The sequence below is a fragment of the Lissotriton helveticus genome, chromosome 6 (genome assembly GCF_964261635.1).
Source record: "Lissotriton helveticus chromosome 6, aLisHel1.1, whole genome shotgun sequence".
NCBI classification, from domain to species: Eukaryota; Metazoa; Chordata; class Amphibia; order Caudata; family Salamandridae; genus Lissotriton; species Lissotriton helveticus.
The window spans coordinates 164,080,791-164,108,411 of record NC_136067.1 but is presented as its reverse complement, the minus strand read 5'-3'; the positions used below and the strand labels follow the sequence as shown (position 1 = coordinate 164,108,411).

The window sequence follows — 27,621 nt, the reverse complement described above, 5'->3', positions numbered from 1 at the left end:
ATTTAAACATGCATTTTTCTTACCTTCTGAGGTGTGTGCAGCTCCAGAGGTGTCCAGCTGCGTGACTCCTACAACTGCTTCAGGCTGGATGGTAGACTCCACCAAGTCCTCCATGGGAGTGTTTCCTGTGTCTGGTGGTGTGCCCCTCCTGTCTTCTGTGCCTCCTTCAAACGTTCGGCAATGCGCGACTTGGCACGACTGCGTAAATCGTACCATCTCTTTTTGAGTTCATCTGTTGAACGGTGTGTGACCCCAATGGCATTTACTTGGTTTTAAATCCGGATCCATATTTTGCGTTTTTCCTGCTCTGGAACCTTCAGTGAGGCTTTCCCAAACAGCTTGTCATTGCTGTGCACTACACCCTCAATTAGAGTCTCTAGTTCTTTTTCTGAGAATTTAAGTTTTCTCTTCCTTGAACTTTAGCTGTCCTGTGCTTGATTGTCAGCTTCCATTTTGCAGTTCTTTCCAGGTGAACACAGTCTCTCTCCCTCTCACTCTCCTCTGCTCCCAGAGCCAGCTCCCTCCTCCCCCTGAGCCTCAGTAATGAAAATGAGGCTTGGACAGCACATTTCCTGGTTGTGATGTCATCAACATGCAAATTGCGATTTCGCTAATTGCGAATTTGCAAATTGCGAGTTCGCAAATAAGGATATCGCTATTTATTCTGCGATTTATACCGATTCCTTAAAAAAATTGCTATTTTTTTAATGCATTCCGTTTTGCGATTCCTTATTTGCGATTCCTTAAAAATCGCAATTAAGGAATCGCAAATGATTTCAATGATGCATGTACCTGTTTGAGCTTTTTGCAATATTGTGAAACTGCAACTTTGGCCATCTTAAACCACATCATGGAATTGGCAGTTATTTATTTTTTCATACGCATTAAAGCTGCTGTTATTGCTCGCTGAACGCGACAATTATCTTTATAAAGTTAATTTTGACGCATACATTTGTCTTAATTACGGAGAACTTTATGCTTGTAATATCAGGTAAAAACTCTTTAAGAATTGGGTGCTGGAGTCGCATTTTACCTGTAGGCTTTGGGGTATTAAACCTCTGGCTCATGTTGTTTACCTCAATCACTTGAGTTTTCAGAGGCTCATATGTGATTATTTAATATGGAGATATAATGCTCACATCTGATGGAATCTATGTACTTGGAAGTGGTAACTTTGAATCATACATTGAAACTGAGCTTATAATTATAGGCATGGTGACACTGAACTAACTTTTACTACGCACGGTTGGAAGAAGATACAAGATCCACGTTCGTTTTTTAGAATACTATTCGAGTGAGTCTTTTTATCTATATATGCTCTATGGTTATGGGTCGTGTATAGACTGTCAATGATTGTAGTGTAGTTCCTATTATCCCAATAGGCTCTGCGCATTAGAATAATATCTTCAATAGTATAGACCTAGGGCAGAGGTTAACTAGGTCTTCTACCGACGATATTAGACTTAAAGTTTTGTGTTTGCCAGCTAGCTCAGAGTTCACTAGAAACTTTCTCGAATAGGCAAGGAGGATTTTAACCTCCCTGGATAGACAAGAAGGGATTTAGTTTCTGACAACCATAGAACATGACAACTTTGCTCTCCCCTAATCAAGAGTGTATCTCTAGAGTCGTGTGAAAACAAAAGACAACTTATTTTACTCAGTCAGTTCAGTGCATTCTAAGTTTCACCAGATTGTAGAGAAAAGGAAGAGACGGGCGTGTTCAATAAAAGATGTTATTTATTGATCAGTCTCCTTTCTCATACAAGAGAAATGAATCGCTATTATTGCAATACTTGTAGTTAAGTAAAGTGCATACAGTAAAGACAGAATTATAAAATAATACTGTAAAAGCATTGATATGGTTTCTGAGCCATATGATACTTTAAAATGGATAAAATAGATACATACATATATACATTTGACTAATCATACTCAACTGGTGCTTCTAACCACGCCTACCCCAGTGTACCTGACCTAAGCCTAATACGTGGGCGGGAGTAGATAAGTAGCAGTTTAAGTTAAGTTTGTTTGCCAAGGGACTGATTCGAGAATTCTCTGCAAGGGGTTATTCAGTTCTGTACCTGAGATCTAGAATGATGGAGGGCTGGTATCTCTTATCCTAGGTCTTGATATTCCAGCTGCCTGCGAGGGCTGCTTAGAAGCGCCGGAGCTGGATTTCTCAGCAGGAGAAAGGCAGCGTCTCGTTCTCAGCGCGCCAGGAAGGCGGGGCAGCGCCTGTGGGCTTCGCTCTCTGCTCGGCTCCTCGGCACGTCTCGCTGCTCCGATCTCGTCACCACCGCATGTGTTTGCTTAAGGCAATGTCGGTAATATTTATACCTGAAAGGTGCCGAGATTGACGTAAGGATGGACATATATACGTCAATAAGGATGTCATATGAACGGGCTCGTTCGCACATTCTTTTGCTGAAGTTCTCGGTGAAATCAAAACAATGGTTATGGGAATTTCCCAGGTCCCTGTAGGTTTGATTTGTTTTGAGAACTCCGTATGCCTTATCAGGGGCTGGAGGAATATCGCTTGTCTAATTAGATGGCATGCGTTATGACCTAATCAGATAACGCGCTTCTGTGCCGTGGTGTGGCTTAATCAGATAACGGTTTTTGCACCGTTAGATGGCTGCTAGTTAATTATTAACCAAACCAGGGTCAGGAATAGGGGAATCGATACAGTACCTATAGGAATACATCACATGATGATTACTAAGTCTATATTATAATTTTAATTGAAGGATTGGATACTCACCATTTCAACTACATATGGATATGAGAATTTATAAGGAATTGGTGAGAGTTGATATTCACTTATGGATGGTTCTTTGGCTGACTAGGGATAGGTTGCTTTCTTATAATAACTTATAAGATGGCCTCCTTGGTAACTCTCTGACTCTCAATTTACTTCTCCTTCACCTGTCTTGCGTTATTCTAGACTGATGGGCATTTTTAAATCTGATAACCACTTTTCGGGTGTGGTGTGTGGTTTTATAAACGTTTGGTTTGCACTTAACTGCTTAAAAGGACAATGCTATTTGGAATAGAAATGTCCCTAAAGACACTTTGTCTGATCCTCAGTCTTTTATTAAGATTGTTTTGAGATATTGTTTTTGTGACTGCAACACTGTTACATCTCATAATGCAGTTATGTTGTCTTAAACAATAATTAGATTTTTAATAAATTCTAGCCCTGAGGAAGTCCGTGGTTGATTGAACACAGGACGAAACACGTGTTGGCTAGTGGCAGCTAATTCTGTTTCGCTGACGAAGTATACAAATCGTTGGAATAAAGAAGAAATTTGTGAAGATCATCTCGTCTCTATGAACTTTTTACTTGGGATTTGAGCTCAGGATATACCTTATGTTCTGCTTCTGAAGAAAGTTAGGTAGACATGGGAGGAGGACTTACATGAACCTTGATCTGACAGGGAGCGGGGAAGAGTGTGCTCCCAGGTGAGATAGATTTCCAATAATACTAGATTAAACTGGCACACTTTCATATGCTTCATCATGCTTATCTCACACCCATAAGACTGCATCAAAGTTATCCAACTAGACAGGACATGTGAAACAGGTGTAAAGCTATAGGCATGTGTTTGCTACACATGGTTTAGAGTTGTGTTGGGGTAGGAAAATATTGGAGAATGGACACAGAAAGACTGAGGGTTGTGGCGGAGATTTAAGTAGAAATGTTAACCAAGAATTGTTTCCTGGGCATTATCCCTCCTCCGAAGAATAAAAAGATGAATAGTCTTTTTGTATCATTAGAGTTTCTATTATCAAAAAGGTGATTAGCCTTACGGTGGTTGGTGGCTACTGGACCGTTGGTGCGGTCCTGGTTGAGAGACATAGAGAAGTGGGCCATGGCTGATGATAGGCATAAGAGGGAAGTGCACACAGATAAAAAAAAGTAGAGGACAATTGTATTTTTTACATTTATTTATTTATTGAGAAGTTTTATATAGTGTTGGCCAGACCGGAGGGTATCGGAGCGCTTTACAACATTTATTTTTTTTGCAGGACAATACAATAGGTCATGCTATCTAATATAGTTTCGGAGGTCCCAGCGTGCTGTACAACAGTGAGGTATGGAAATCCTGAGAATCCTCAATGGGAACACAATAGGTCATGGTATTTAGTATAGTTTCTGAGGTTTTATGCGTAAATAAAAATACTATTTAAATTCAAATTCAGGCTACTGAACGAAGCATCATTAATGAACAATATCAATGCAGCAAGGTGGTTACAGTTTAGTATATGCAGTGTCGATGCTGCTGGTTCTACAACAGTGGACTGCTGTGTGCCAGGAGGAGCCGCCATTTTGGACTGCTTGCTTTGTGCCAAGTGACCTTGTGTGCTGGCCTGCCTGTGCTTTGTGCTATACCCCAGTGATCTTCAGGGATGGGTGGGCTGGCTAACAAATGAAAACATTCACCATTACAATACTGAGATGCAATATATAAATGTTAATGAAACCATGCAGTGCAACCGAAATTGGCAGCAGTGCTGTAGGCGATACCTAATTTTTCATGTGATGAATCCAAGTAAAAAGTTAACTGTGCAACAGTGAGGTATGGAAATCCTGAGAATCCTCGATGGGAACACAATAGGTCCCAGTATTTAGTATAGTTTCTGAGGTCCCCGCATGTTGTACAACATTGATGTATGGAAGACCTGAGAAACCTCGATGGGTGCACGAAGTCTTGGGTTGAACCTCTTTCAAGGAATAATGAGGAGGGGAGCGGGGAAGAGGTAGGTTTGAATATCAAAGTGTCAAGATGCTGCAGAATGCAGGCTTGTGCGCTTCAGGGACTTCGGTTTGGGAAGGCACGATTGAGGAAGAGGTCTTTTAGGAGTTTCTTGAATTTGACAAAGGAAGGAGGTAGTCCTTATGTTGATTGGGATGGAGTTCCAGATTGTGGGTGCGTTTCCAGCGAAGGAACGAGCGACGGGACATAGTGTTTGGGGTCAAGGGCAACAAGTTTTAATGTGCATTTTGTCCTTGGGACAAGTAGGCCCAACCCCCCTGCAGCACAAACCCTTTGGCAGCCAGTTTACAGTACCACATTGAGGCTCAAGGAAGGGCTTTCTCTACAATTAAGGTAAAGTCTGTGTTATATGTAATATGTGTGTTAATGCTGTTCAAACTTGTATATATGGTTCATTAACGCAAAGCCTTTATTATTAGGGTGAGCACTAAAAGTTAATGTTTTAAGCTCAGCCTGCAGTGCTGACGGTGGTTCCAGTATAAAAGTGTACACACATTTTCAAAGTTTAATAATATGAGTCTCTGTATAATGCACCCAGAATGCTCTCTGATTATATGCAAATATTTGCAGAAGCTTCAAAGCAAGAGTGATGATTCTTTGCTTTCAAAATAAAACATTCACAAAAAATTGCATGCAAGAAAAGAAAACATTTAGCTAAACTACTGTAAGATTTTAGGCACTGTATCTTTGCAGCGTCATTTAGTAACATGTTGATGTATGTTAGTATTTCCCAAAAATATTCAGAATGGAATATCAGTGTAAGCAGTTTAAATATGAATATGGAAAACAAGAACAAACCAGCATTGGCAAAGCTAGTGGGTCTGAAATTGGTGGTCAGCCTTTTGGTTTTGTCATGGCGTGACTTGTTTAGGCATGTTTTTTGTAAAACCTTAACAGTGTGGGAGCTGCTGGGTCCTCACTATTCTAACAAGCATTGGCAAAAGCAAAACAAAAAATGTTGGTCTCAGCACACATTGCCACAGCGGTTCTGGGCACTGAACAAAACTACTTTGTGTGCCAATATGCTTCATCTAAAAGAGGAAAATACTGTCACTTACAGGGACGCCAGCTGATAGATAGACGGAGAGACACAGAATAAAAAACAAAACAAAAGGTCATGGTTAACGCCAGGCCTAATTAGAGGCCCAATTATTAAAGAAAGTCTCAAAAGTGCACCCATGGTATATATCCTTGCATTAAGTGCATATGTACAGTTTCCATGAATTCAAGAGAATTTACAGAAATAGGCCAAGAAATAGTACTCCCTGAAAATATTTGTGAACTGCATTTTAGCATGAGCAAATATGCAGGCGTAGATTTGCTTATGTGAAAATCTGAATGTTTTCAAGTTCACTTTTCCTCCAACCACCTTTTTCCCAACCCTGGAAGAAGTTTTAAGTCTGCCACTGTCAGTAGTAAATTTCCGACCGTTTTCAGAAGAATTGGTGAAAACCCTTAAAACATGCACGTTAGTAGGTTTGCACAGACTAAAAAGGGCATTCCAACCCTGGAACTATTGCTTATCACTACCTTCAGCCCCAGTATGTAGACCTGCAGAAACATAGCAGCATAAGTGAATTGCTAGTATTCAAACACTACTAGGGTATGAACCCTGGCATAATCAGAGAGGCAATGTTAGAACTCTTATATAATGAGATTGCTGCGTAATTTGTTGCCGCATTACATGGCACAAGGGGTCCTGTTACAGGACAAGTAGATTTATTAAGCAGCCTGCCCCATGGACAAGTAGATATTTAATTAAATTCCACACCCCTGTGAGGTTCCTTGTCTGTCCAGCTCTCTTGAGTTTTGAGACTAGGTAGTCGGGTTTCCCTGTGTGCAGGGCGTTGTGCGTGAGGCAAGCAGTTCTGAAGCTGGCACGCATTTCAATGGGAAGCCATTTTGTGTTCTCTGAGTGCGGGTGAGATGTGATCATATTTCTTGACTCCGGTGACCATTCTGACTGCTGCGTTGAGGGTTGTTTTGAGGGGGGCAAGGTGAGATTTGGTTGTATCAGTAAGAACTGCATTCCTGTAGACGAGTCTGGATAGCACCAAAGATGGAGTGGCTAGTTTGAGGTCTTTGGGCAGGATGTATGGTTTTATTTTGTGAAGTAGCTTCAGATTGAGGTAGGCACTCTTAGCGGAGTTCTTAATGTGTTTGGCCATGTCGAGTTTAGGGTCTAGGGTGATTCCAAATGATGTAACCGAGTTAGCCAGAGTGAGATTGCTGTTGAGGGCGTCAATTGCTTTTAGCCATTCTGCGAATTGGGGGGTTTTCTTCTTCGTTGGAGATAAGGAGGATTTTGGTTTTGACTTGGTTGAGTTTTAGGTGATTAGTTGATAGCCAGTGTTGGACTTCTGTTAGCGTGTCGTTGAGTCTCTGAATGTCATCAATGGAGGAGGTTTCCAGGTTGATCTGGGCGTCATCAGCGTAAAGGTGGAAGGGGGGCTTTTTTTAGTATGGTAGTGAAGGGTTCCATGTATATGTTGAACAGCTGGGGAGAGAGCACTGAGCCTTGGGGAACACCTATGCTGATGGGGTGAAGATCAGACGTAAAGGTTTTGATTTTTATACTTTGGGAGCGTTTGTATAGGAAGGAGGAGAACCATTGTAGGACCACATCATCTGCACCTACCCTTTCTTGAAGATCCTTAATGAGTAGGTTGTGGTCAACCATGTCAAAGGATGCCGAAAGAGCCAAGAGGATAAGTAGGCAGCATTTGTCATTTTCTAGTGATTTGTGGATATCGTCTATGACGTTAAGGATCGCGGGTCTCTGTGCAACAGCCTTTTCTGAAGCCTGATTGGTGTGGGTCTAGAAAGTTGATGTTGTCCAGGTGTTGGGTCAGTTGTAGGAGAACGCATTTTTCAAGGGTTTTGGAGAGGAGAGGGACATTGGAAACGGGTCTGTAGCTGTTCAGATCGTTGGTGTCAAGGCCTGGTTTTTCAATAGTGGCGTGACTTGGCGACTTTGAGGCAGTCTGGTATGACGCCGGTTTTCAAGTAGCTGTTTATGATCTTGCACCAATACGGGGCTAGGGAGGGTCCCAGCTTTTTGGTCAATTGGGAGGGAATAGGATCTAGGACGTGAGATGCGGGTTTGGAGGTGGGGGATCAGTATAGCTGAAGGATTTCCAGGCTTTCGAGGGGAGCCTGCGAGAGCTGTCTTTGGTCTCTGAGGTCAGGTTTTCGTGGGAGGTATTGAGGTTAATGTCTAAAGAGAGCTCAATCTTGGACATTTTTTTGTTGAAGAAGTTGGTGAAGTTGTTGCACAGGTCTTTGGAGGCCTGAACTGAGGTAGCAGGGGGCTTGGGTGTTTGCTGTCTAATGATGTTGAAGAGTTCCTTGGGTCTGTTTTTTGCGTTGTCCAAGGCGTTGGAGAAAAAAGTAGATTTTTCGTTACTGATGTGCTTTTTGTATTTCCTTCGGGCTGCTTTGAGTTGCTCATGGAGGCTTGTGGAGGGATTGCTCCTCCAAAGCCTTTCTGTGGCTCTTAGTTGTCTTCTTTTAGCGTTGATGTCAGTTTCGAACCAAGATCTGGATGGAATGATCCTGATTTTTTAGGCGGGGCTACTTGGTCAAGGATGGTCGTCATAGTTGTGTTATAATGAGAGGTGAATTCTGTGGTGGAGAGATCGTCTGTGGCGATAGGAAGGAGCGAGTTTACCCTTCCTACCAGGTCGGCCATGTTGATCTGTGTTAGATTTCTCAACTATTTCGGGGGTCTTGAGTGGGAGGTAGACATAGGATCGGTAGAGTAATGTGGAATAGGATTAAGTGGTGGTTGGTCCAGTCAACGGGAAGGATGTGGTAGATTGTAACGGTGTCAAATTGAGCGATAATGGCATCTAGAGTTGCTCCTTTATTATAGGTTTCCTCTGCACAGTGTTGGGTGAGGTTGTTGCTGTGTAGCAGCTTGTTCACGTTTTGGATTAGAGAGTTGTTTTCTGCATTCCAGTGTAGGTTGAGATCACCCAGAATAAGGTTGTTAGTGTCCTGGAGAAAACAATGGGCAATCGAGTCAGATAGGTGCTCGGTGAATGCGGGGGTGTTGCCTGGGGGGAGTTATAGGAGATGGCAGTGTAATGTTTTGTTGTCGCTGGTGTTAATGATAGCGGTTAAGCATTCAACGGTATTATAGTTAAAGGTGTCGATTTCTTTCACGGAAATGTTGGTGTTGTGGATGATTGCTATACTCCCGCCTCTGTGGTCTTTTCTATCTTTATTGATAATTGCAAAGCCCGGGGGCACGAGGGTATCTAGGATTGGAGACGAGCAGTCATTTAGCCAGGTCTCTGTGTTAAAGGCTATATCAATGTCATGGGAGAGGATGGACTCAGCTAGCTCAGTGGCATGTTTGGTGGCTGATCTGTAGTTTATGAGCATGCAATTGGTGGGCTTGCCTCTTTTTTGAGTTTCTTCCTTAGGGGGGCCATGGGGGTGATAGTGCTGGTGGTCGGGTCTTGGAGATTTCAGAGGGGAGTGGTCTCTTCTAAATCCAGTGATCACTTGAACTTTGGCTTGGGGGGTGTCAGTAGGAAGGGTGTAGTAAGAGGAGGCAAGATCAGCTGCTTCACTCAAGGACATGGCGTCTCTTGTTCTTTTAAGTCCCAGGCTCTGATTCGAGAGGGGGCAGATATCCAATTGGGGTGGAGAGTCTTGGGAGGCCTTTGGTGTGTGGAGTTGGAGGGGGAGGGAGAACGGTGGGGATTTTGGTCATGCTTACGGAGCGTGGCGAGGTTGGACAGGATTTCGGTCAAGCCCTGGATAATGGTTGCTAGTCGGCTTTCCAGCAGGGTGAGACGCTGCCCTGTCCCTTCAGAGGTGGGGTTGGGGGTGTTCAGGGCATGGTCATCATGAGAGAGGGGGGTGGGAGGGGGGGAAGTCTGCCGTAGCTATGATGACTTCTCGTTGTAGTGTTGTCCATGTAGGCTCTGGGCTGGGTGAGGGCGTAGGGTGGGGCGGGTCGAGAGGTGGCTTCAGCGTTCTTTTGCGTGTGGGAATGATGAGGCGGTTCTGAGTCATAGATTACGTGTTGAGGACATTTGTTGGTCGTTGGTGGAGGTAGTGGTCGAGGAGGGGAGAGGTGACGGTTGGAGGGGGGAGCCTTGTTCTTAGTGACATAAGAGAGGGAAGGGTCATGAGGCAGAAAACTGTTGTTGATAGCGGTCGTAGGAAAGGGAGGTGGGATTTGCTGGAGAGTCCGGCTGTCTGTGGAGAAAGGATGGGTTGGGAGGGGGAGATGAGCCTGAGAGGGGGCTTTCCGAAGAGAGGAGAAGAGGGAGTCAAATGCCTTAAGTTTGTCGTTGTTGGCTTGGATCAGGACAGGACCGTTGGAGTAGATGGTCACAGAGGTGTTCCCACTCCGCGGCGTGCGGTTAGGCATTGAGATCGTCAGTTTGCAGCTAGGGGGCGTGTTAGTGGTTTTGTCAATGTGGAGCTGAGAGCAGAGGATGGAGTTCTACTCATCGGGTCTTTTTGTGTGGAAAATTAGATCCATTTATATCTGTCCTTTGGAGGAGCAGTGATAGATGTTCACGAAAAGTGATTCCGGGTGTTGTCTAATCAATTTGTGTTTGAAGTTTTTTTTCGCTTTGGGTGAGAGGTTAGGGTGGTAACTAATTGAGAAGGAGTTTGGATCGTACAGTTTTAGGTAGTTAGGAGTGGGGGGGTTGAGGTTGTTTTAGGTAGGTGAGATGGGAGGCATTATGTCAGGGTTGGAAGGAGGCAGGATCCCGATGGGAGGGACAAAGTAGTGGATGTCAGGCCACTTCTATAGGGGTTGGAAATAGGCTCACTGGGACACTAAGGAAAAAAACAATGGTTCTGTTGAGTATGCGTAGCTAATTTCTTGTACATGTAAATAAATTATCTTATTTCTCATATAAAATCCTCACTTGTAAGATCAAAACCAATTTAATCATAAGGAACACACAAGAACAACAGTTTGATGAGTAAACAGTTGCTTTATATAAATTGCATCATTTATCTGTTACCCATACTTAAAGAGCTGCCAACAAGGGTGACGTTTCAAGGTGAATAGTGATCAAGTGACATATTGTGCTCAGTGATACAATTGAGTGCGTAATATGTACAATGTGATAAGGATATGTACAAGGGAAGGGGAGGCCAGAGTGAAGACACTGACTCTGCTATTATCCAAGTTTAATTTCATGCGCAGAGCCTTGAACTGAACCAGGTGGTAGCGTCGACGTTTCAACCCACTATAAGCACTATTAAGTGGTCATTGCGGGTCTTCATCAGGACAAGATGGGAGGGGAAGGATGACAGCCTATTTAAATCAGAGTAAATACGGGGTGGTTGAGAAGGGGGGCTCAGGTCTGCTTTCTCACAGCCCCATTACATTTGTCAAATTGAAAGGGATGAGGGAAGCATGGAGTTAAACCAGCTAGTCCAAGCAAAAATGTCAGGCTGGATTCGGGACTCACTTCTAATGAATTGGCGGCGAGATCAGGAAATTGCTTGAAAGAGGGCAGCCGTCCTGTTGTGCCGCTGCGATGTGTCAGCCGGGACACTACAGCGTGAGCTGACCGGAGCCGAATACCGGGAAATAATCCTGGGAGGAAAACAAGGGGTCAGTCTTTGGGGCAGGGAGGGTGTCGGGTACGGGGGGCACGACTTCTTGCCTCAGCATATATAATAAGTATGCCCACCCTAACAGAGGCCATTCTGTTCTAGGGGACTTTCGTAGTTGAGGCTTCTACTGCTACGCATAACAAATCGGAGTTTGGCAATGTCCCGTATTAAGCTCTCTAGCAGTCACAGACCTAGAAGTCTTCTCAGGTGCTAGCAGGGAATTAGGAGTTCCAGTGTTTTTGGTCCTCACGTTGTGGTTGGCTGAGGGTGAAATTGGTCATCTCTTAGACACGGATTTCAGATGCATAGCAGACAAGGAGTAGCTTACACTAGTGTATGATATGGGTAGAAATTTAATGCAAGTTAGTGACCCCTGAGCAAGTATATTTGTCTGTTTACGGTGAAATTCGAAGTTCACTGAAGTTCTCCCTCCCACTATGGACACTGTTTTGCATGGGAATGTCTTAATACTACAAACCTCTGGATGTATACATAGACTTATAATTGCTCTCTGATACGGATCTGTATAGACATGTGTAGGACAACTGATGTTCTCTGGTTGTATGATGTATTTGTCAATAGTATACCTAAAACATAAGTGGAAGTAATGCTAATCGTGCTTGTAACCTGGCTTGTCATAAGTTAGATATAGACTGTGGGGAGTGGAAGTAATGCTAATCGTGCTTGTAACCTGGCTTGTCATAAGTTAGATATAGACTGTGGGGAGCGCGAAAATCACGCTCCTCTCCAAAATGCACTGCATCTATGTGGTACTAGGTCCAATTTATATTAATCCATTTGTCCATGCTGAATGTTAATCCATATTTTAACCAAAACGCTTTTATCTTCTTGTCATCTTTATTTTCATTCTTATCCACATATGCAACAAATTGCGTTTTAGGAAACTTTGCGTATCAACTTGTGCCAATCCAGGCTTCTTTGTAAATACGAATCCAACACAACAAGTAGTTCTGAGCAGCGTCTTTATTCGTAACCCAATGCATTTCGGGCAATTTTTTTGCCCTTCGTCTGGGGTAACTGAAAATTACAAACAAGTCCATTAGTATTGATCACCTCACCTCATTTTAAATTAATGCATGTATCTTATTTTGACAAAAACGAATCTTTCTTCATAATACAATTACAAAAACATGACGCCAACTGAGTTTGCAAGTGCACTACCTTCACTGATTCAGATGAATGCCTTTCTTAAAAAATACAATTGAAACCGGAGTGAATTTAATTGCCGATATTACATGCAAAGCTCTATCTTTCACTCGTACATTTTTGTTCGAATAAAAATATTTACAGAGTGCCTTAAATTATTTCGCAAAGAGCATTCAACTGTCCTTACTTCTTGCAATTGACATATTCACATGTTCAATGAAAGCCGACTGCTATTTGCAACATTACACGCTCACATAGTTTATCTATCTCACTTCTATTACTTCGCCAAACATACCTGCTCTCATGTTCTTTTCCTCCCTAAGCAGGATTAAATTCAAGCTTCGTTGTCAGGCTCTCACTCTAGCGATTTAACCGTTAAGCTTATAGAGCTCCACCCCTCACGTGCTCCCAATAAAAAGTGTGTTTGAAACACCCTATGTTTCCCGCAAACTATCATTCCCAGAATACATTTCATCCTCTCAATGAAAAATACGCATCCAAATCATAAACCAATACTAATTTTGTGTACATATCGAGTGACACAGTCTTCAGGACTCCCTGCGTTTATCTTTTCTAGCAACCTCCTTTAAAGCACACTGCCAGGAACTCGTTGTTAATTAATATGTGGCATATTTCTCACGATCAGTTCTTTCATTTACAACATTTTTATCATCGGGTGCAAGACCAGCAAGTGGCAATATATATAAACAATGAATGAGGTGGTCTGCACACCTTATTACTTAGTGTATTCAATTGAGTCCAAATCTATTTAGATTACTTTGTCCTTTGCGTGCAAACTGGATTGTGCAAAGGACAAAGTAATCTAAATAGATTTGGACTCAATTGAATACACTAAGTAATAAGGTGTGCAGACCACCTCATTCATTGTCATAAGTTAGGGCATGTTTTGCACCCAATGCTCTTCGTAATTTTTCTGCAAAAGTAAAAAAATGAATACATTAAAATTTAGTTCTATATTATTCTGCATGGCTCTTGTATTTAATGGGCTACATAAGGCCTGTTTGCCTCCTCGATACAACAATGTGCAATGTACAACAACTTCTTGTGTTTGATTTAATCAAATAGAATATTGCTCCATGTAATTAAATAATTAAGGCCACATATTGGCATTGTATGACAACTGACCTGCCTCGTACTATTGTCATAAGGATGAGAGGCAGGAATATGACTAAGTTCATGTATAAAAATTATCACTATTAATAATTTACCTCTCAATGCAATGATATATTATCTGAGGTTGTAAAATGAAACTCTTCTGCATGTCAAACAAATACACATTTTGAATTTTAAAAAACTTTTGTATCCTGTTACATGATGTTTGGTGCAGGAGTCACATACCAACTATTTTCAGGGCTTGGCTCGAGCACGGGCTTTGAGAGCAAACCTACCCCCTTCATGCATGCCAACAGACCCGATTCCGGCGAGAGACTCCCGCTTTGTAAAGCTAACATTTTTTTAATGCATTCCCTTGATGTTCTTTCAAAACTCTACTGTTTGACTTTCCAGTTGTAAAATGTTGGCATGTATGGTCTTGGCAAGGCTGTCTCCACCCCTAGTTTGCAGCACCTTCATTGCTTAGTCCTGGATTTCCAAAGGAAGTGTGCCCCTTCAGAGCAGACCCCTCCCCCTCACGCATTTGAGGAGGAAAGGGGGAATTCCGCCCGAGGCCAATGAATATCTGTAGGATATCATACGGAAGACTCGGGCCCCTCTTCACATTCTGCAGGAGAGGGGCCTTCATTTCACATTACGCCAATGAAGCAGTGCTTGAATTAGGGCCACAGTCTGCAACCGCCATTAAACAAAATGGGGCCGGTAATTAGGTGTTAGGAAAACAACGGGCGGCATTTACAAGCCTAGTGCGACACCGGAAAGTCACTTTTAACATGGGTAAAAGTGACGCACCGGCTGCGGAAGTGGCTTGTAAATAAGCCCCATCGCTTTAAATATCCAGTGAATTCAGATAATTTTCATTATTGCAACTGAAACTTTAAGCATAATCCCGTGCATAATTATTATTTTTTTTGGGTCTTGACCTGAGAAAATCTACTATGTATATGTATGTATATATATATATATATATATATATATATATATAGAGTTAACTCTAATCACTAGTATATGTAGTAGACCTTTGTACTCTCTACCATTCCTATGTGACTCTTAGAGTATATCAATTTGTATCTTTTCCTTGAGTGACTTTACTACTTGTACATTTGCAATTTTTCTTTCCGTTTGGATCTCTTCCTTGTGTGACTTTAAATCTTGTACATTTGCAATTTTTTCTGTTTGTATCTTTTATGTAACGCATGTAATCCTAAATCCTTATGTTTTGCAACTGGTTCTTATGTAAAGCACTCTGACACCTTAGGGTAAAGTTCGCGCTAAATAAAATCGCATTAAATAAATAAATAAAAATAAAAGCACAGACCATGTGAAGTAAGGTCACGCGGTAACTCTACCCGACCGGGCTCTTAACGGGAGATGTAATGTGTCCCATATGTACAGCGCGTGCATTTTCTGCAGTCTCTCCCGTGCGTACACTAAAAGGGGTGCGATGTTGAGGCACACGTGCACTACATTAAAATACACGCTCAACATACGCAGTGACGCCCCGTATCCCCGCACCCTGTAGATATCACCTCGGGGCCTCGGCAGGGACATACAGAGACAATTCACCACTTCCTTCACGCCGTGAGCTGTTTACCTGGTACTTCATTACCTCCTGCATCCCTGCAGCGGTCAGCGAAGCCATGTTTGGGTAGCCGCGGCCGTTGGTAAGGGGCGGGGCTAGGTGATTGACACCCGCGCGCGCAGCCAGTTATTGACAGTATAATTCAATTGCGCAGGCTCTTCGAGTAATACAGCATTGCCGTTTGCGTGCTGAGAATTGTATGACGTTTAATTTCTGCTGTGCAAAAAACGCGTCACTGAAATTGATAACGGGTATCATGTTTGCTTTCAACAGCTCTCTGTTCTTTTGGCTGTACCAGATAATTAGTACCTCACGCCCCAGTAGAGGCGGTATTCAGTTGCACGTTGGGAAGGAGAAGACCAGAATACAACAACACACGTGTCACGGCAACATATGTTTAGCGCACGTTTCTCCAGAAGCCACCACTGACCGATGCTTCCTGAAGGTAACAGTAAGTACCTCACGTTTCTCTGAGATTAGTCAGTGGGGAAGGCAGGTTTTGTATAAGGCAAAATGAGGATCGCCGAGTCAGTTGCAGGCGTTGAACTTTGAAAATGAAGAGGAGGGGGGGGGGAGGAGGGGGCTAGGGCTCAAGGTCATGGCCCATTGTCAAAAGGGCAGCTAGCTACAGTGAAAAATAAAAAAGCAAATAATTATGTGATGCTTGATGTAATCTCAGGATAGTAAATTATGGGATGCTTGATTTAATCTCAGTGTAGTAGGGCGGCAGAGCCTGTTCAGGGATTAATCCAGAAGAAATACAAAGTTGCTAGAAAACAAGTTCTTCTTTAATTGTAGATGAAGAGAGCCCACAAGAGCAGGGTCATCCGGACTGGTCAGAGAACTGCTGAAAAGTGAACCTACCAACAGCCCTCGGAACCTGCTCAGTTTTCCATGGAATACATATGAAATAGTTGCTATAAAGGTGTACCAACACAAAATCACAGATTCATGAAATGAACGAAATCCCTGTGGTAAGTGTAGAAATACCACTCGAAAGCCGTACTTCAGGTAAGTGTAGTGTATGCATTCTAGTTGTTGCACGTCACGTAGCTGTGACGTGCGACGGCCACGTTGGAAAGCTGCACGCGCAGCCTCCAGTGCGCGCGGAGACCCGAGAGTCATCGGAAGCGCCGGCCGGCGCTCCTCTGCAGAACCTGTAAATTGAATAATAAACCTCTTTAAATACCAATCCAGCATAGCGCAATTCTTTGCAAATACCCAACGTTACAGTGGCGACGAGGACGGGAGAGTCCAACCAACATTAAAAAAAAAAAAAAAAAAAAAAAATCGAATCACCACCACGTGGGCTGCAGTAAAGCAGGCGACCCCTGGCCACGGGGACACAGCGCAGAGCGCGCTACAGGGCCAGAGAGAGGAGAACACAAGGGGGCAAGGCAGTGCCCATCACTAAAGACAGGCAGAGGAGCGTGGCAGTGCCACAGAAACCGGAGGGGCGGCGCAGTGGCCAGAGAGGCTGCACTGCAAACCACAGAAGACAAATCGCCGCAAATACCTTCCCAGCACACCGTGGAAGGTAGGAACAGCGCTGGCTACGAAAGGGGAGGTAGAGGGGACCAGAACTAGGAGTCCCCGGGAGGATACCCACACAGAAGTAAAGGACAGTACCCCAGGGAGCCCCACTAGCAAGGTGACGGAGGTCAAGGAGGTGAGGATGAGCACACCGACAGGATATGCAATTGCGCCGGTGCAGTTCCTACCAAAACCTGGCGAACCCCTGATGAAGTGGGAGGATTGGAAGGAATATATCGATAATTTCATTGGGGTCCTAGAGGACGAAAATGAAGAGAAGTTCACCCCCCAAAGAAAGAAACGTATCCTGCTGCTGAACCTGGGGCCGGAGGGTCTCAGGATTTACAAGAGTCTGGTGCCCAAGAAGAGAGAGGACACGGATACGGATGTCTATGCCCATGCAGTAGAAGACCTGGATGAGAGGTACCGCCCCACCATATGTGTGTCTGTGGATAGGTTCAACTTCCAGCAAAGGAAACAACGGGCTGGAGAAACCATAGAGGAATATGTAGGAGCCTTGAGGAAACTAGCGGCCCCGTGTAAATACGCACTGTGGGAGGATGAATTTATAAAGGACCAGATCGTGATGCACACTACGAGTACACAGGTCCAAGACAAGTTATGGGCGAGTGGCGACACCACGCTCAAAGAAGTAATGGTCATCGTAAAAAGGGCCGAGCTTGCTAGGAGGTGTGCGGCAGCAACCAAGAAAGATGTGGGCACTCCGACTATGGTGAACAGGATACAAGAAGGAGACCACCGTAAGGACCAAAGAGGAAAAGACTCAGCAGCCAAAGGTACTAGCAGGTGGCAAGGGAAACAACCAGGGAGCGACAGCAAGAAATCGTGCTACAGATGTAGCAGTTGGTCCCACGATGCCCGTGACAGAAGATGTCCCGCGTTCAGAGCCAAGTGCCTACACTGCGGTATCCTGGGCCACTATGAAAAGGTGTGTAGGAAGAAACAATCGAAAGAAACTGTGAAATGCGTTGAGCGAGGTGAAGAAGACCTGGAAGAAGTAGCAGAAGAAGAGGTAATCACTGTCCTGTGCATATACGACCAGGTAATGAGCATAGAAGGGAGGAAATCCACAAAACCCATCCTGGACATGTCAATGGGAGGAATCACCATCACCGTGGTGGCGGACACAGGATCCCCCTTCACCATCATCCAACAGGCAGTATGGGAAGAAACATTCAGACCCAAATTGGGACCGGAGTTGGAAAAGCTAGACATCAGACCGGTCACTTACAATGGAGACCGCATTCCAATGTTGGGGTTCCGCCGCCTACTGTTCGAATTCAGGGGCCGGTCAGCATGGTGTAAGCTGTACATTGCAGAAAAGGGACCATCGGTCCTGGGATGGCTAGACCAAGGGGACCTAGGAATTAAACTTGACCCAGGAGGGAAAGAACAAATATTACTCACTGAGCAAGAAGAATGGCCGGATATGAACAAATGGAAGGAGAACTACCCGAAAGTATTTGGTGGCACAGTGGGAAGGATGGAACACTTCCAACACAGGATCGTGCTCAAGGAAGGGGCCATTCCGGTAGCCCACAAGGTGAGGAATGTGCCGATTGCGGTGAGAGAAGCAGTCCAAATTGAACTCCAAGAGCTGGAAAAGAAAGGAATAATCGAGCCGATAACCTGTGCAGAATGGTTGGCGCCCCTGGTGGTTGTAATGAAGCCAAACGGGAAGGTCCGGCTCTGCGTGGACCTGAGAGAACTGAATAAGAATATCGTTGTGGAGAAATTTCCCCTCCCGAGAATCGAGGAAATGTTGACCAAGACCAGGGGGGTGAAGTGGTACTCCACTATCGACTTGACCTCGGCCTATCACCAGATTGCACTGCACCCGGACAGCAAACGGCTCACATCCTTCATCACCCCGTTTGGATGTTACCAATTTTGTCGGATGCCTTTTGGGCTGGCCTCAGCAGCTGCGGTTTTCCAAAAAATGATGCATCAACTGTTCAGAGACTGCAAGGATGTCCAGTATTTCCAGGATGACATCTTGGTGATGGGGAGAGACCAGCAGGATCAAGATCAGAAGCTGGGAAAAGTGTTGAAAACACTAGAGAACAAAGGCCTCACGGCGGAGTGGTCGAAGTGTCGGTTAGGACTGCAGTCAGTAACGTACCTAGGGCACGAGATTGGACGGCAGGGTGTTACCCCCAAAGCGGAAAATGTCAAAGCCATCGCTGAAGCACCGCCGCCCAGGAACAAGGAAGAGGTCAGGTCGTTCCTGGGGATGGCGGAGTACTACAGCAAGTTTGTAGTACACTTCGCTTCCAATCCCCACAATTTGAGGCTACTGACAAGAGACAGCACGGTGTTCCAGTGGACACCAGAAGCCCAGGCAGAGTTCGAAGTGATCAAAAGGGATGTTACTGGAGCTGTTCCTCTCAAGGGGTACGACCCACAAGGCACCACTGTACTGACAACAGATGCCAGCGACAAGGGCCTGGGCGCTGTACTCATGCAAGACAGAGGCAGAGGGGAGATGGAGACCATCAGCTTTGCGTCCAGAGCATTGACAGATACGGAGAGCAAATACAGCGTGATCGAGAAAGAAATGCTGGCGGTCGTATGGGCCATGACGAGATTCCGGCAATTTCTGTGGGGAACACGTTTCCTACTCAGAACAGACCACAAACCGTTGGTGAAGGTGCTGACGTCGAGTGGACATGCCAGTGCCACCCCTCGGATATCCAAGATGTCTCTAAAGTTGCTCGAGTTCAGGTATGATGTTGAGTACATTCCCGGGAACCGGAACCGAGTAGCGGACTATCTGAGCAGGGCAGCTGCCATGGAGCCAGGAGAGGAAGACCCTGTTGGCAGTGGGGATTTGGTAGCTCTAATAGAGGACCAAGAGAAACTGATCAGTCTACAAGAATGGACAGAGTCATATGAAGAGGACAATGACATAAAGGAAGTGAAGGGGTACATCGTACAAGGATGGCCGGACAAAAGAAACGTGAGGGCAGGCCTCAAGCAGTACTTCGAAGTGCGGGAAGAACTGTCGATAGGAGACAGAGGGATCTTCATATACAGAGGAGATAAGGTGATTCCCCCAAGGACCCTCACCTCAAAACTGATGGACTTGCTACATGAGGGACACCTGGGCATAGGGAAACTCAAGGCACAAGCCAAACAAAATTATTGGTGGCCAGGCATGGACATAAGGGCTGAAAGGCATGTCAGAGAGTGTCCCCAATGTCAACGGGCGGACAAGACATTAAAACCATTGAGGCCAGCGATAGGAAAGTTTGACCCCCCCTCAAATCCGTGGGAAGAACTATCCATAGACATTTTGGGTCCGGTCCTAGACGACCAAGGCACACAGAAATATGTGTGTGTGCTTATGGACCGCTATTCAAAGTGGCCAGAAGTGAGAGTAGATGAATCCATGGACACGGAGAACATCCTTAAGTTTCTGTCTGAGACTTTCACGAGGGAAGGAATACCAAAATCGATCTTGAGTGACAATGGACCCCAGTTCACGTCAGAAAAATGGACCAAGTTCATGCACAGAAATGGCGTCACTGTCAAACACACCGCAATCTACCATCCGGCCGGAAACGGTTTAGTGAAGAGATTTAACAGGGTAGTGATGGGAGCCATACAAGCGGCCATATCAAGTGAACAGAACTGGGAGAAGGCGCTAGAGAACATGGTATGGGCCTACAGAATAACCCCCACTGGAACGGGGTATAGTCCATTCCAAATACTGAGAGGACGTGAACCTTTTACTCATGACAACAGGATTTGGAAGGAAAAGCTCATCACCAGTGAATGGTCCCCTGCAGTGGTGCGGGCCAACCTGGAAAAGGCACAGACAATTTACAGCAATCACTACAACAAACGGAGGAATGTCAAAGGCACAGGTCTGGAACAAGGAGAGTGGGTAAGAGTAAGATTGGCCACCCTGCAGAAGAAGGGAGACAGCAAATACAGCAAGCCGTTGCAAGTGGTAGAAGTGTATGATCGGGCCGCCTTACTAAGCGACGGGAACGTGTGGTCCCAAGACCGCATGGCCAGGTGCAATAAAGTTTTGGACTGGGAGCCACAAAGCGCCGACTGGGAAGACAAGGAAGGCTCGGAAGTAGAGAGGAATCAAGTAGCCGCGGAACAGCAAGTTGGAGTGAGAGCTGGAACGGAAAGTGAAGATGAAGGAGAAAATGGAAGTCAAGGATTGGAATGGGACAGGCTGGAGAGAAGCACGTCGGAAGGAAGAGTTGAGAATGAAGGGACAGTAAACCCTGAGACGCAGAGTCAAGAGACTATGGAGAACCCTGTCAGGGTCACAAGGAGTGGAAGGCAGGTGGTAAGACCTTCCAGATACCGAGATTTTGAATTGGACAATGAACTGTAAGTGACTCTTTCATGTTTAATAAAAAGGGGGAGATATGTAGTGTATGCATTCTAGTTGTTGCACGTCACGTAGCTGTGACGTGCGACGGCCACGTTGGGAAGCTGCGCGCGCAGCCTCCAGTGCGCGCGGAGACCCGAGAGTCATCGGAAGCGCCGGCCGGCGCTCCTCTGCAGAACCTGTAAATTGAATAATAAACCTCTTTAAATACCAATCCAGCATAGCGCAATTCTTTGCAAATACCCAACGTTACAGTAAGTTGAGTATTTATTTACATGTAAACTTCACCCATGACATGGAGCGTGTCTCTGGCATGAAGGTCGCTCAGCAACTGACATTGCCCATCGAACCTACAAACCTGCACACACTCCATGCACGTGCCAGCATTGTTTAAAAAATATCATTCTTTTCAAGCATTGGCGTAACATTGCCATTGTAATACAAACCCACTACATCACCTCCTTCCTTATCACAAAAACACAAATTAATATGTAGCAAAATCCTTGAACCTAGCCGGAGCCCTTCTCACCCGGCCACCCTGACCAAAGGTGGATGGTTTCACAGATGTAGCACTCCCTATAGACCCACCAATGGCTGGTTTTTCATTCTCAACAGCTGGCCCAACCCTTGCTTCTGGCTGCAGCCAATGGGTCCACTCATTATCTTGTCCCTCCAAAGTGTCCTTCTTACGTCTAATAATCTTGGCTTGCTCTTGTGTCACTTTCGCCAACTGCCTTTTGTTCCACCTTCCCTTCCAAGAAAGCTGCACCCTTACTAACCCTGCTAGCCTGAACAGGACTTGAAAATACGGAGTTCCCTTTCTTAACTTTAAAGGTTTTTTTGATCATTACCCAATCGCCACCCCAAAAGTTCTTTGTCCCTCAAACAGTTTTTTCTTTCAAACTTTTCTTTCATGTGCAATTGCTTTTTATTTTTAACCTTGTCTGTAACCCCGCCAGCACCAACATATTCCTTTACATTTTCTGACCTTTTCCTCCCTAACCATGAGGGAAATAAGGTTTAGTTAGCCTTTCTGCCCCTTAGCAGCTCAAAAGAAGTGACCTTAGTGGTGCAATGAGGAGACGAATTATAATTCTGCACCCTCTCTTCAAAAAACCTTCCAACATCCAAGCCTGAAGCGATTGCTGACTGAATCCCTTCCTTCAGAACCTTATTGCCACATTCCACGAGCCCATTGGAAGTAGGTGAATACAACTCCACCTTAATGCATTTTATATCTTGCAAGTCCAAAAATGTACGCATCTAGTCAGACACAAAATGTATCCCATCGTCTGTAACTAAAGCACAAAGAGCCCCTTCCAGCAAAAATATCTTTTTCAAAAACCTGATAGTATTATCCGTATCAGGTGATTCCACAAATTTATAATACATCCATTTTAAATAATAATCCATAGCCAAAATGAGGTACCTCATCTCCCATGGCAACACATTATAAGGACCCGAGAAGTCCAACTTAACCTTTTCCCAAGCAGCCCTAGGAAACTGTGTCGGATGCATAGGTGAATGTGCTTTCTTCCAGTGTTTGTCCAACAACAAACACTCCTTGCAACTATCCAACACATTTCTTACTTGAGAGTCAATGCCGGGCAACCAATAGTGTTGTTTAACTCTCATGCTTGTTTTAGTAACTCCAATGTGACCCTTGTGAGCCACTCTTATTATTCGCAGATCAGCTGTAGGAATGAAATATTACCAACCTCAATACAATATTATCCTTCACAGATAGCTCATCTGCCACCTGAGCGAAATTCCTTAAGTCCGCAGACCAATTTCTCACCTTGGGCAACATTTTAGAAGAATATTCTAGCACCTTGGTTAGCACAGCATCCTTCATACTAGCCTCCCTCCATTTGTTTTCTGAAATTACTGAATCCCATTCTTCAATTGCATCCACCACCGGCACACATTCCACATCCCCCTCAACTAGATCTTCTTCATCATCCCTCTCCATTAGCATCCTAGACAAACAATTTGCATGAAAATTCCTTCCTCCTGAAATGTGTTTCATTTCAAAATTATACTCTTGAAGTTTTTATACCAGCCTGGTCAATCGTGCTGGCATATTGTTGCCAGTGACCTTGCTAAAGATAAAAGAAAGAGGCTTGTGGTCAGTGTAGATTATGAATTTGCGACCCCAAATATCCATTAAGAATGTTTGGTCCGCCCAAACACAGGCCAAAGCTTCCCGCTAGATAGCACTGTAGTGACGTTCAAACTGCTTAAGAGACCTGAGGCAAAAGCTACTGTCTGTTCTCTGCCATTCACCTGCTGACTAAGTACCGCCCCAAACCATTCATGCTGGCATCCACAGTTATGACTGAGGTGCAGTCATCCCGAAAAGTGTGGAGAGCTTGAGCCGAAACAATCAATTATTTCACTCTTGTAAAAAACCTCATTCAGCTCCTCCGACCACTGAGACTTTTGACCCTTCTTAAGTAATGCACGTAAAGGCTCCACAATCTGAGCATAATTGACAACAAACCTGGCGTAATACGCCGCCAGCCCCAAAAAGGAGCATAGAGTGTCTTGATCACAAGGTGCACTTGCTTCTTGCAAAGCCCTATTTCTAAAGACAATGGTCCCTAGACAGTATTCTGGTACAGTACAAATTAATATAGACTCGATCAGTACTATATTTTCTGTCCAGCCGGACAGGTATTTAATGTATAATAAATGTATAACATGAAGTAGGGGAAAAATCCAAGTGGGATACAACCTGCGTCCTACTGACCTAAACAAACAACATTAAGTAAAGGGTTCAGGCAAAGAAAACGTCTCTGTATACAAGTGTGATACAAATGAAACCGACAGAATATTGTGGAGACACCATTACATATTTTAACATAGCAGTTTAGTGGATGTATATGGTGTACATTTTGTCGACGGCATTTTGATCCCTTAAATAAATAGTGGGATCATCTTCAGGACATAAAGTGACATGCCTGTATACAAGAAGCATTTGGGCAGGGCTCGCAGTCGTCAATGGGCTGGTAGGGTACCTACCGCTTTGAGACAGCCGGTGGCTAGCGGAGAACGGGAGGTCCAGTGCGGTTTAGGATTTACCAATTAAGTTGTTACTGGCGTCTTGAGGGCTTGATGTAAGCCATGAAAATTCGGGTCCCGAGTGTGGCACAGCAATTGTCGGGACCGCTTTGGGATATGGTGAAGCCTTGAGAATGAAAAATGCAGGGATAAAGAGGAGCAGTGCTTGCGATCTCCGTAATGAGCAGCCTGAGGGGATCCTGGCGTCTGGCTTCCAGTTGCGGTCCCAATCGACAAAAGCCCAAGTGAATCTCGGCGTCTGTCTTTCAAAACCCTGACAACTGAAAAGTGGTCTGATTCCGATACCGTATGTCCCAAGTATTCCAATTCGTTCACACCAAACTTGCACTTGTCCTCTCTTGCAGTCATGGCATGTTCCCCCAAGATAGACAACCCTTTTTTCACCAACTTATTATGTTCCTCCAGACTTTTAGCAAATATCAAAACGTCGTCCAAGTACGCCTGCACCTCTTTCATTTTCTAAAACAGTGTGTCCATCAATCTCTGAAAAACGCTGGCAGCCGATGCCAGGCTGAAGGGAAGTCTCAGAAACTTGTACGCCCCAAACGGTGTTAAAAAGGTAGTCCATTCCTGAGACTCCTTAGACGATGGGACCTGATGGTAGGCTGACTTTAGATCGATCAAGGAGAACCAACTACTAAATTTGCTAAAAGTTTGTGGATCCTAGGAAGAGGGTGACAGTCCACCATAATGTTTTGTTTAGGCCCCTGAGGTCCGCACACAACCTAATCACACCAATTTTTTTTCGAGTGACTGCAACAGGAGCAACCCATTGTGACGACTCTGTAGGTTGTATTATGCCCTGTGAATATAAATCCTCAAGCATAGTCTTTAACTCACCTCTCACACTCAACGCTACAGGCGAACCTTATGTACAACAGGGTGAGCCAAGGGAACAATCTAATTTTATGGTCCACTCCTTTCACCAGACCCACCTGTTCACTGAACACATTATGAAATTCAGCTAACAGCTCCTTGGCATCGCACATGTGACATGGACGTGCCTCAAGATAGAGGACTATTGGAAATCAATTTTCCGCGAGATATCTAAGATGGTTGATGTGGAAATAACGCCATCACCTCTCCTTGCTCTACTGGGGTATGTCCATGACCTCTCCAGATCCCGGCGTTGTTTTGTAGCGATGGCGCTCCTGCTTGCCAAACGCGAAGTGGCCATTAAGTGGGCATGTAAAACTAGCCCTACACTCTACACATGGTTGCACAGCATGACATACTGCAACACCACCAGTGATACATATGCCCAACTACAGCTGCCCGCTTCTAGACCGGTGGATATCTGGCAACCCTTATTGGCATACCCACAGCGTTTGCAGAGCCTAATGCTACGCCTATGCAGACACCACGGACATCGTAGGACCAAAGGGCACAACTGGTGCAGTATCCCAATCCTTATTATGTTGCACAAGCAACACTAAATATGGCTGTAGCTGCTAAATGTTCACGACAACTGTTGTAATATTAAAGCAAATAGTGTATGTGTGGATGTATATCATTGTTTTTTTGCTATATGTGTATTAGCTATCAGGGATAGCGCTATTGATTGCCATTCGATCATTGTGCTAACCGCAGAATGTGTAAGTTATGACGCTGACCAACTGTTTTTTTTCTGTAAAAATTTTCATTTGAAAATGCAAACTAATAAAGTAAAAAAAAAAACCAGCTCCTTGGCATCAATTCTAGACTACTTCACATTACACACTGACATCTCCCTTGCCCTTATGATTGTCATCCCCGTGTACCAAATATAGACCCATTCATGCCAAATCTTTCCACCCAACTATGTTCTTTCCCTTGACTGCAACATACATTTTAGTACAGATTTTTCGGCCCATAACGTGTAGCTTGGCCATGAAAAATCCCACCATATCAATATTCTTTTCACCAAAAGAAATGGGAATCACGTCCATTTTAGACAAAGTAACACCTTCACCCCATTCTTCATAAAAGGTAGAGTCACAAAGAATTGTTATGGGAGAACCAGAGTCTGCCATGACTTTGATCTTAATTCCATTGATGGTAGCTTCACACAACGGGCCTTTTATCTCCACGAGATCATCTTTATAATCCAGAGTTAACAACACATTGTTGAGAGATTCGGTACATAACTCCATTTCTACATCCACGCTGCCCACCTTCAATGGTTTCTTCTGACTTTTGAAGACTTTTTGGAAATGCCCAACCTTTTTGCAAATGGAGCAACGTTTACCTGAAGCTGGACAACCTTGAAAATTGCTGAAGTGAAATTAAAACCCACACCTATAACAAAAGTTTGGACCTTTCTTTTGAATAGGTTTCTGAGCTTTATCCTTTGTACCCACAGCGTGTAACCCATCCTCACTGAACTCCTACAGAGAGGACACCATGTTCACTTTAGGTATTGACCCAGCTATCATTGCCTTTGTTGAAATGACAGATCTTTCTATACATAATGCTAAGTCAATAACCTCAGATAGTGAATGGTTTTTACAACTTAGAATTCTTTCCTTAATCGTGTGCAAAGCACAGTTAAATACGAACTGGTCTCTAATGTAATCATCTAATAATGGGCCAAAACCACAGGAAGTTGCCAACGCCCTCAAAGCAGATATATACTCCTCAACTTTTTCATCTTCCATTTGTTTACGTTTATAAAAATGCCTTTCAAGCATTATATTAGGGGGAGTCAGAAAATTGCTTCTTTAACCTAGCAATCGTGTTCAAGTAGATATTGCGTTGTTTGTCCCCTGATTGCCCTTGAGGAGGAGGAATCTGAGCCAAACTATCCAAAATACGTTGTGCAGCTTGACCCAGACTCCCAAACAGCAAAGCCAATTTACGAGAAGGAGAATACTCTGTTGCGTCAGTGGCCACTAAATAGTTTTCAAATAATCTGAACCATTCTGCCCATAACATTATAGGTTTACCAGGCTTTCCCAAAAATGGCAGATGTTGTGTGATTTGATGAGGTGAAGACATTATTCCTGCCCTGCAATAAGACAGTTGCAGTCACTCTTTTCTTTCAGATTTCCAAGCTTGTAACACCGCTAAAAATGTGTAAGAAAACAAAGGACAATTTAATATTGTTCACTATACCGTTCAAATTGATTAATGAAGCAAGTTGCAGAACTCTGAGGTGTGCGTGTCACCGATGAAGGAAAATAAATGATATGACGGTGTGCATGTCACAGTGACACACTGATTACTTAATAATGAATTTTATATCTCGCTTGAAAGTGTGTGTGTGTCACCGAAACACACCGTGAAATTGCAGGAAGAGAAATAAAGTAAGGTGTGCATATCACCGTGACACGCTGATCCTCAATTACTTAATCAGGAGATGTGCAACGCTGTAATGCTGGTAACGATTG

General features: G+C 44.2%; 1 protein-coding gene and 1 long non-coding RNA gene across 4 annotated transcripts in view; one reads left to right on the top strand and one right to left on the bottom strand.

Annotated features, from left to right (window-relative positions):
* Nucleotides 1-27,621, bottom strand: part of C6H8orf74 (chromosome 6 C8orf74 homolog) — a 2,015,860-nt gene that overhangs the window by 722,095 nt on the left and 1,266,144 nt on the right. Inside the window, exon 1 of one of the 3 annotated variants that reach the window (XM_078647557.1) lies at nt 15,289-15,422. The exons of 1 other annotated variant lie outside the window; for it this stretch is intronic. In XM_078647557.1, coding sequence (XP_078503683.1) covers nt 15,289-15,321 — 33 coding nt within the window. In that variant the 5' untranslated portion in view covers nt 15,322-15,422. Of the gene's footprint in view, nt 1-15,273; nt 15,423-27,621 lie in introns of those variants that run through there. One more of the 3 variants, XM_078647556.1, reaches the window with a different exon arrangement.
* LOC144762387 (uncharacterized) overlaps nt 15,419-27,621 on the top strand; it is a 609,729-nt gene continuing 597,526 nt past the window's right edge. The window contains exon 1 of the long non-coding RNA XR_013596084.1: nt 15,419-15,706. This is a non-coding gene — a long non-coding RNA (uncharacterized LOC144762387). The remainder of the gene's footprint in view (nt 15,707-27,621) is intronic.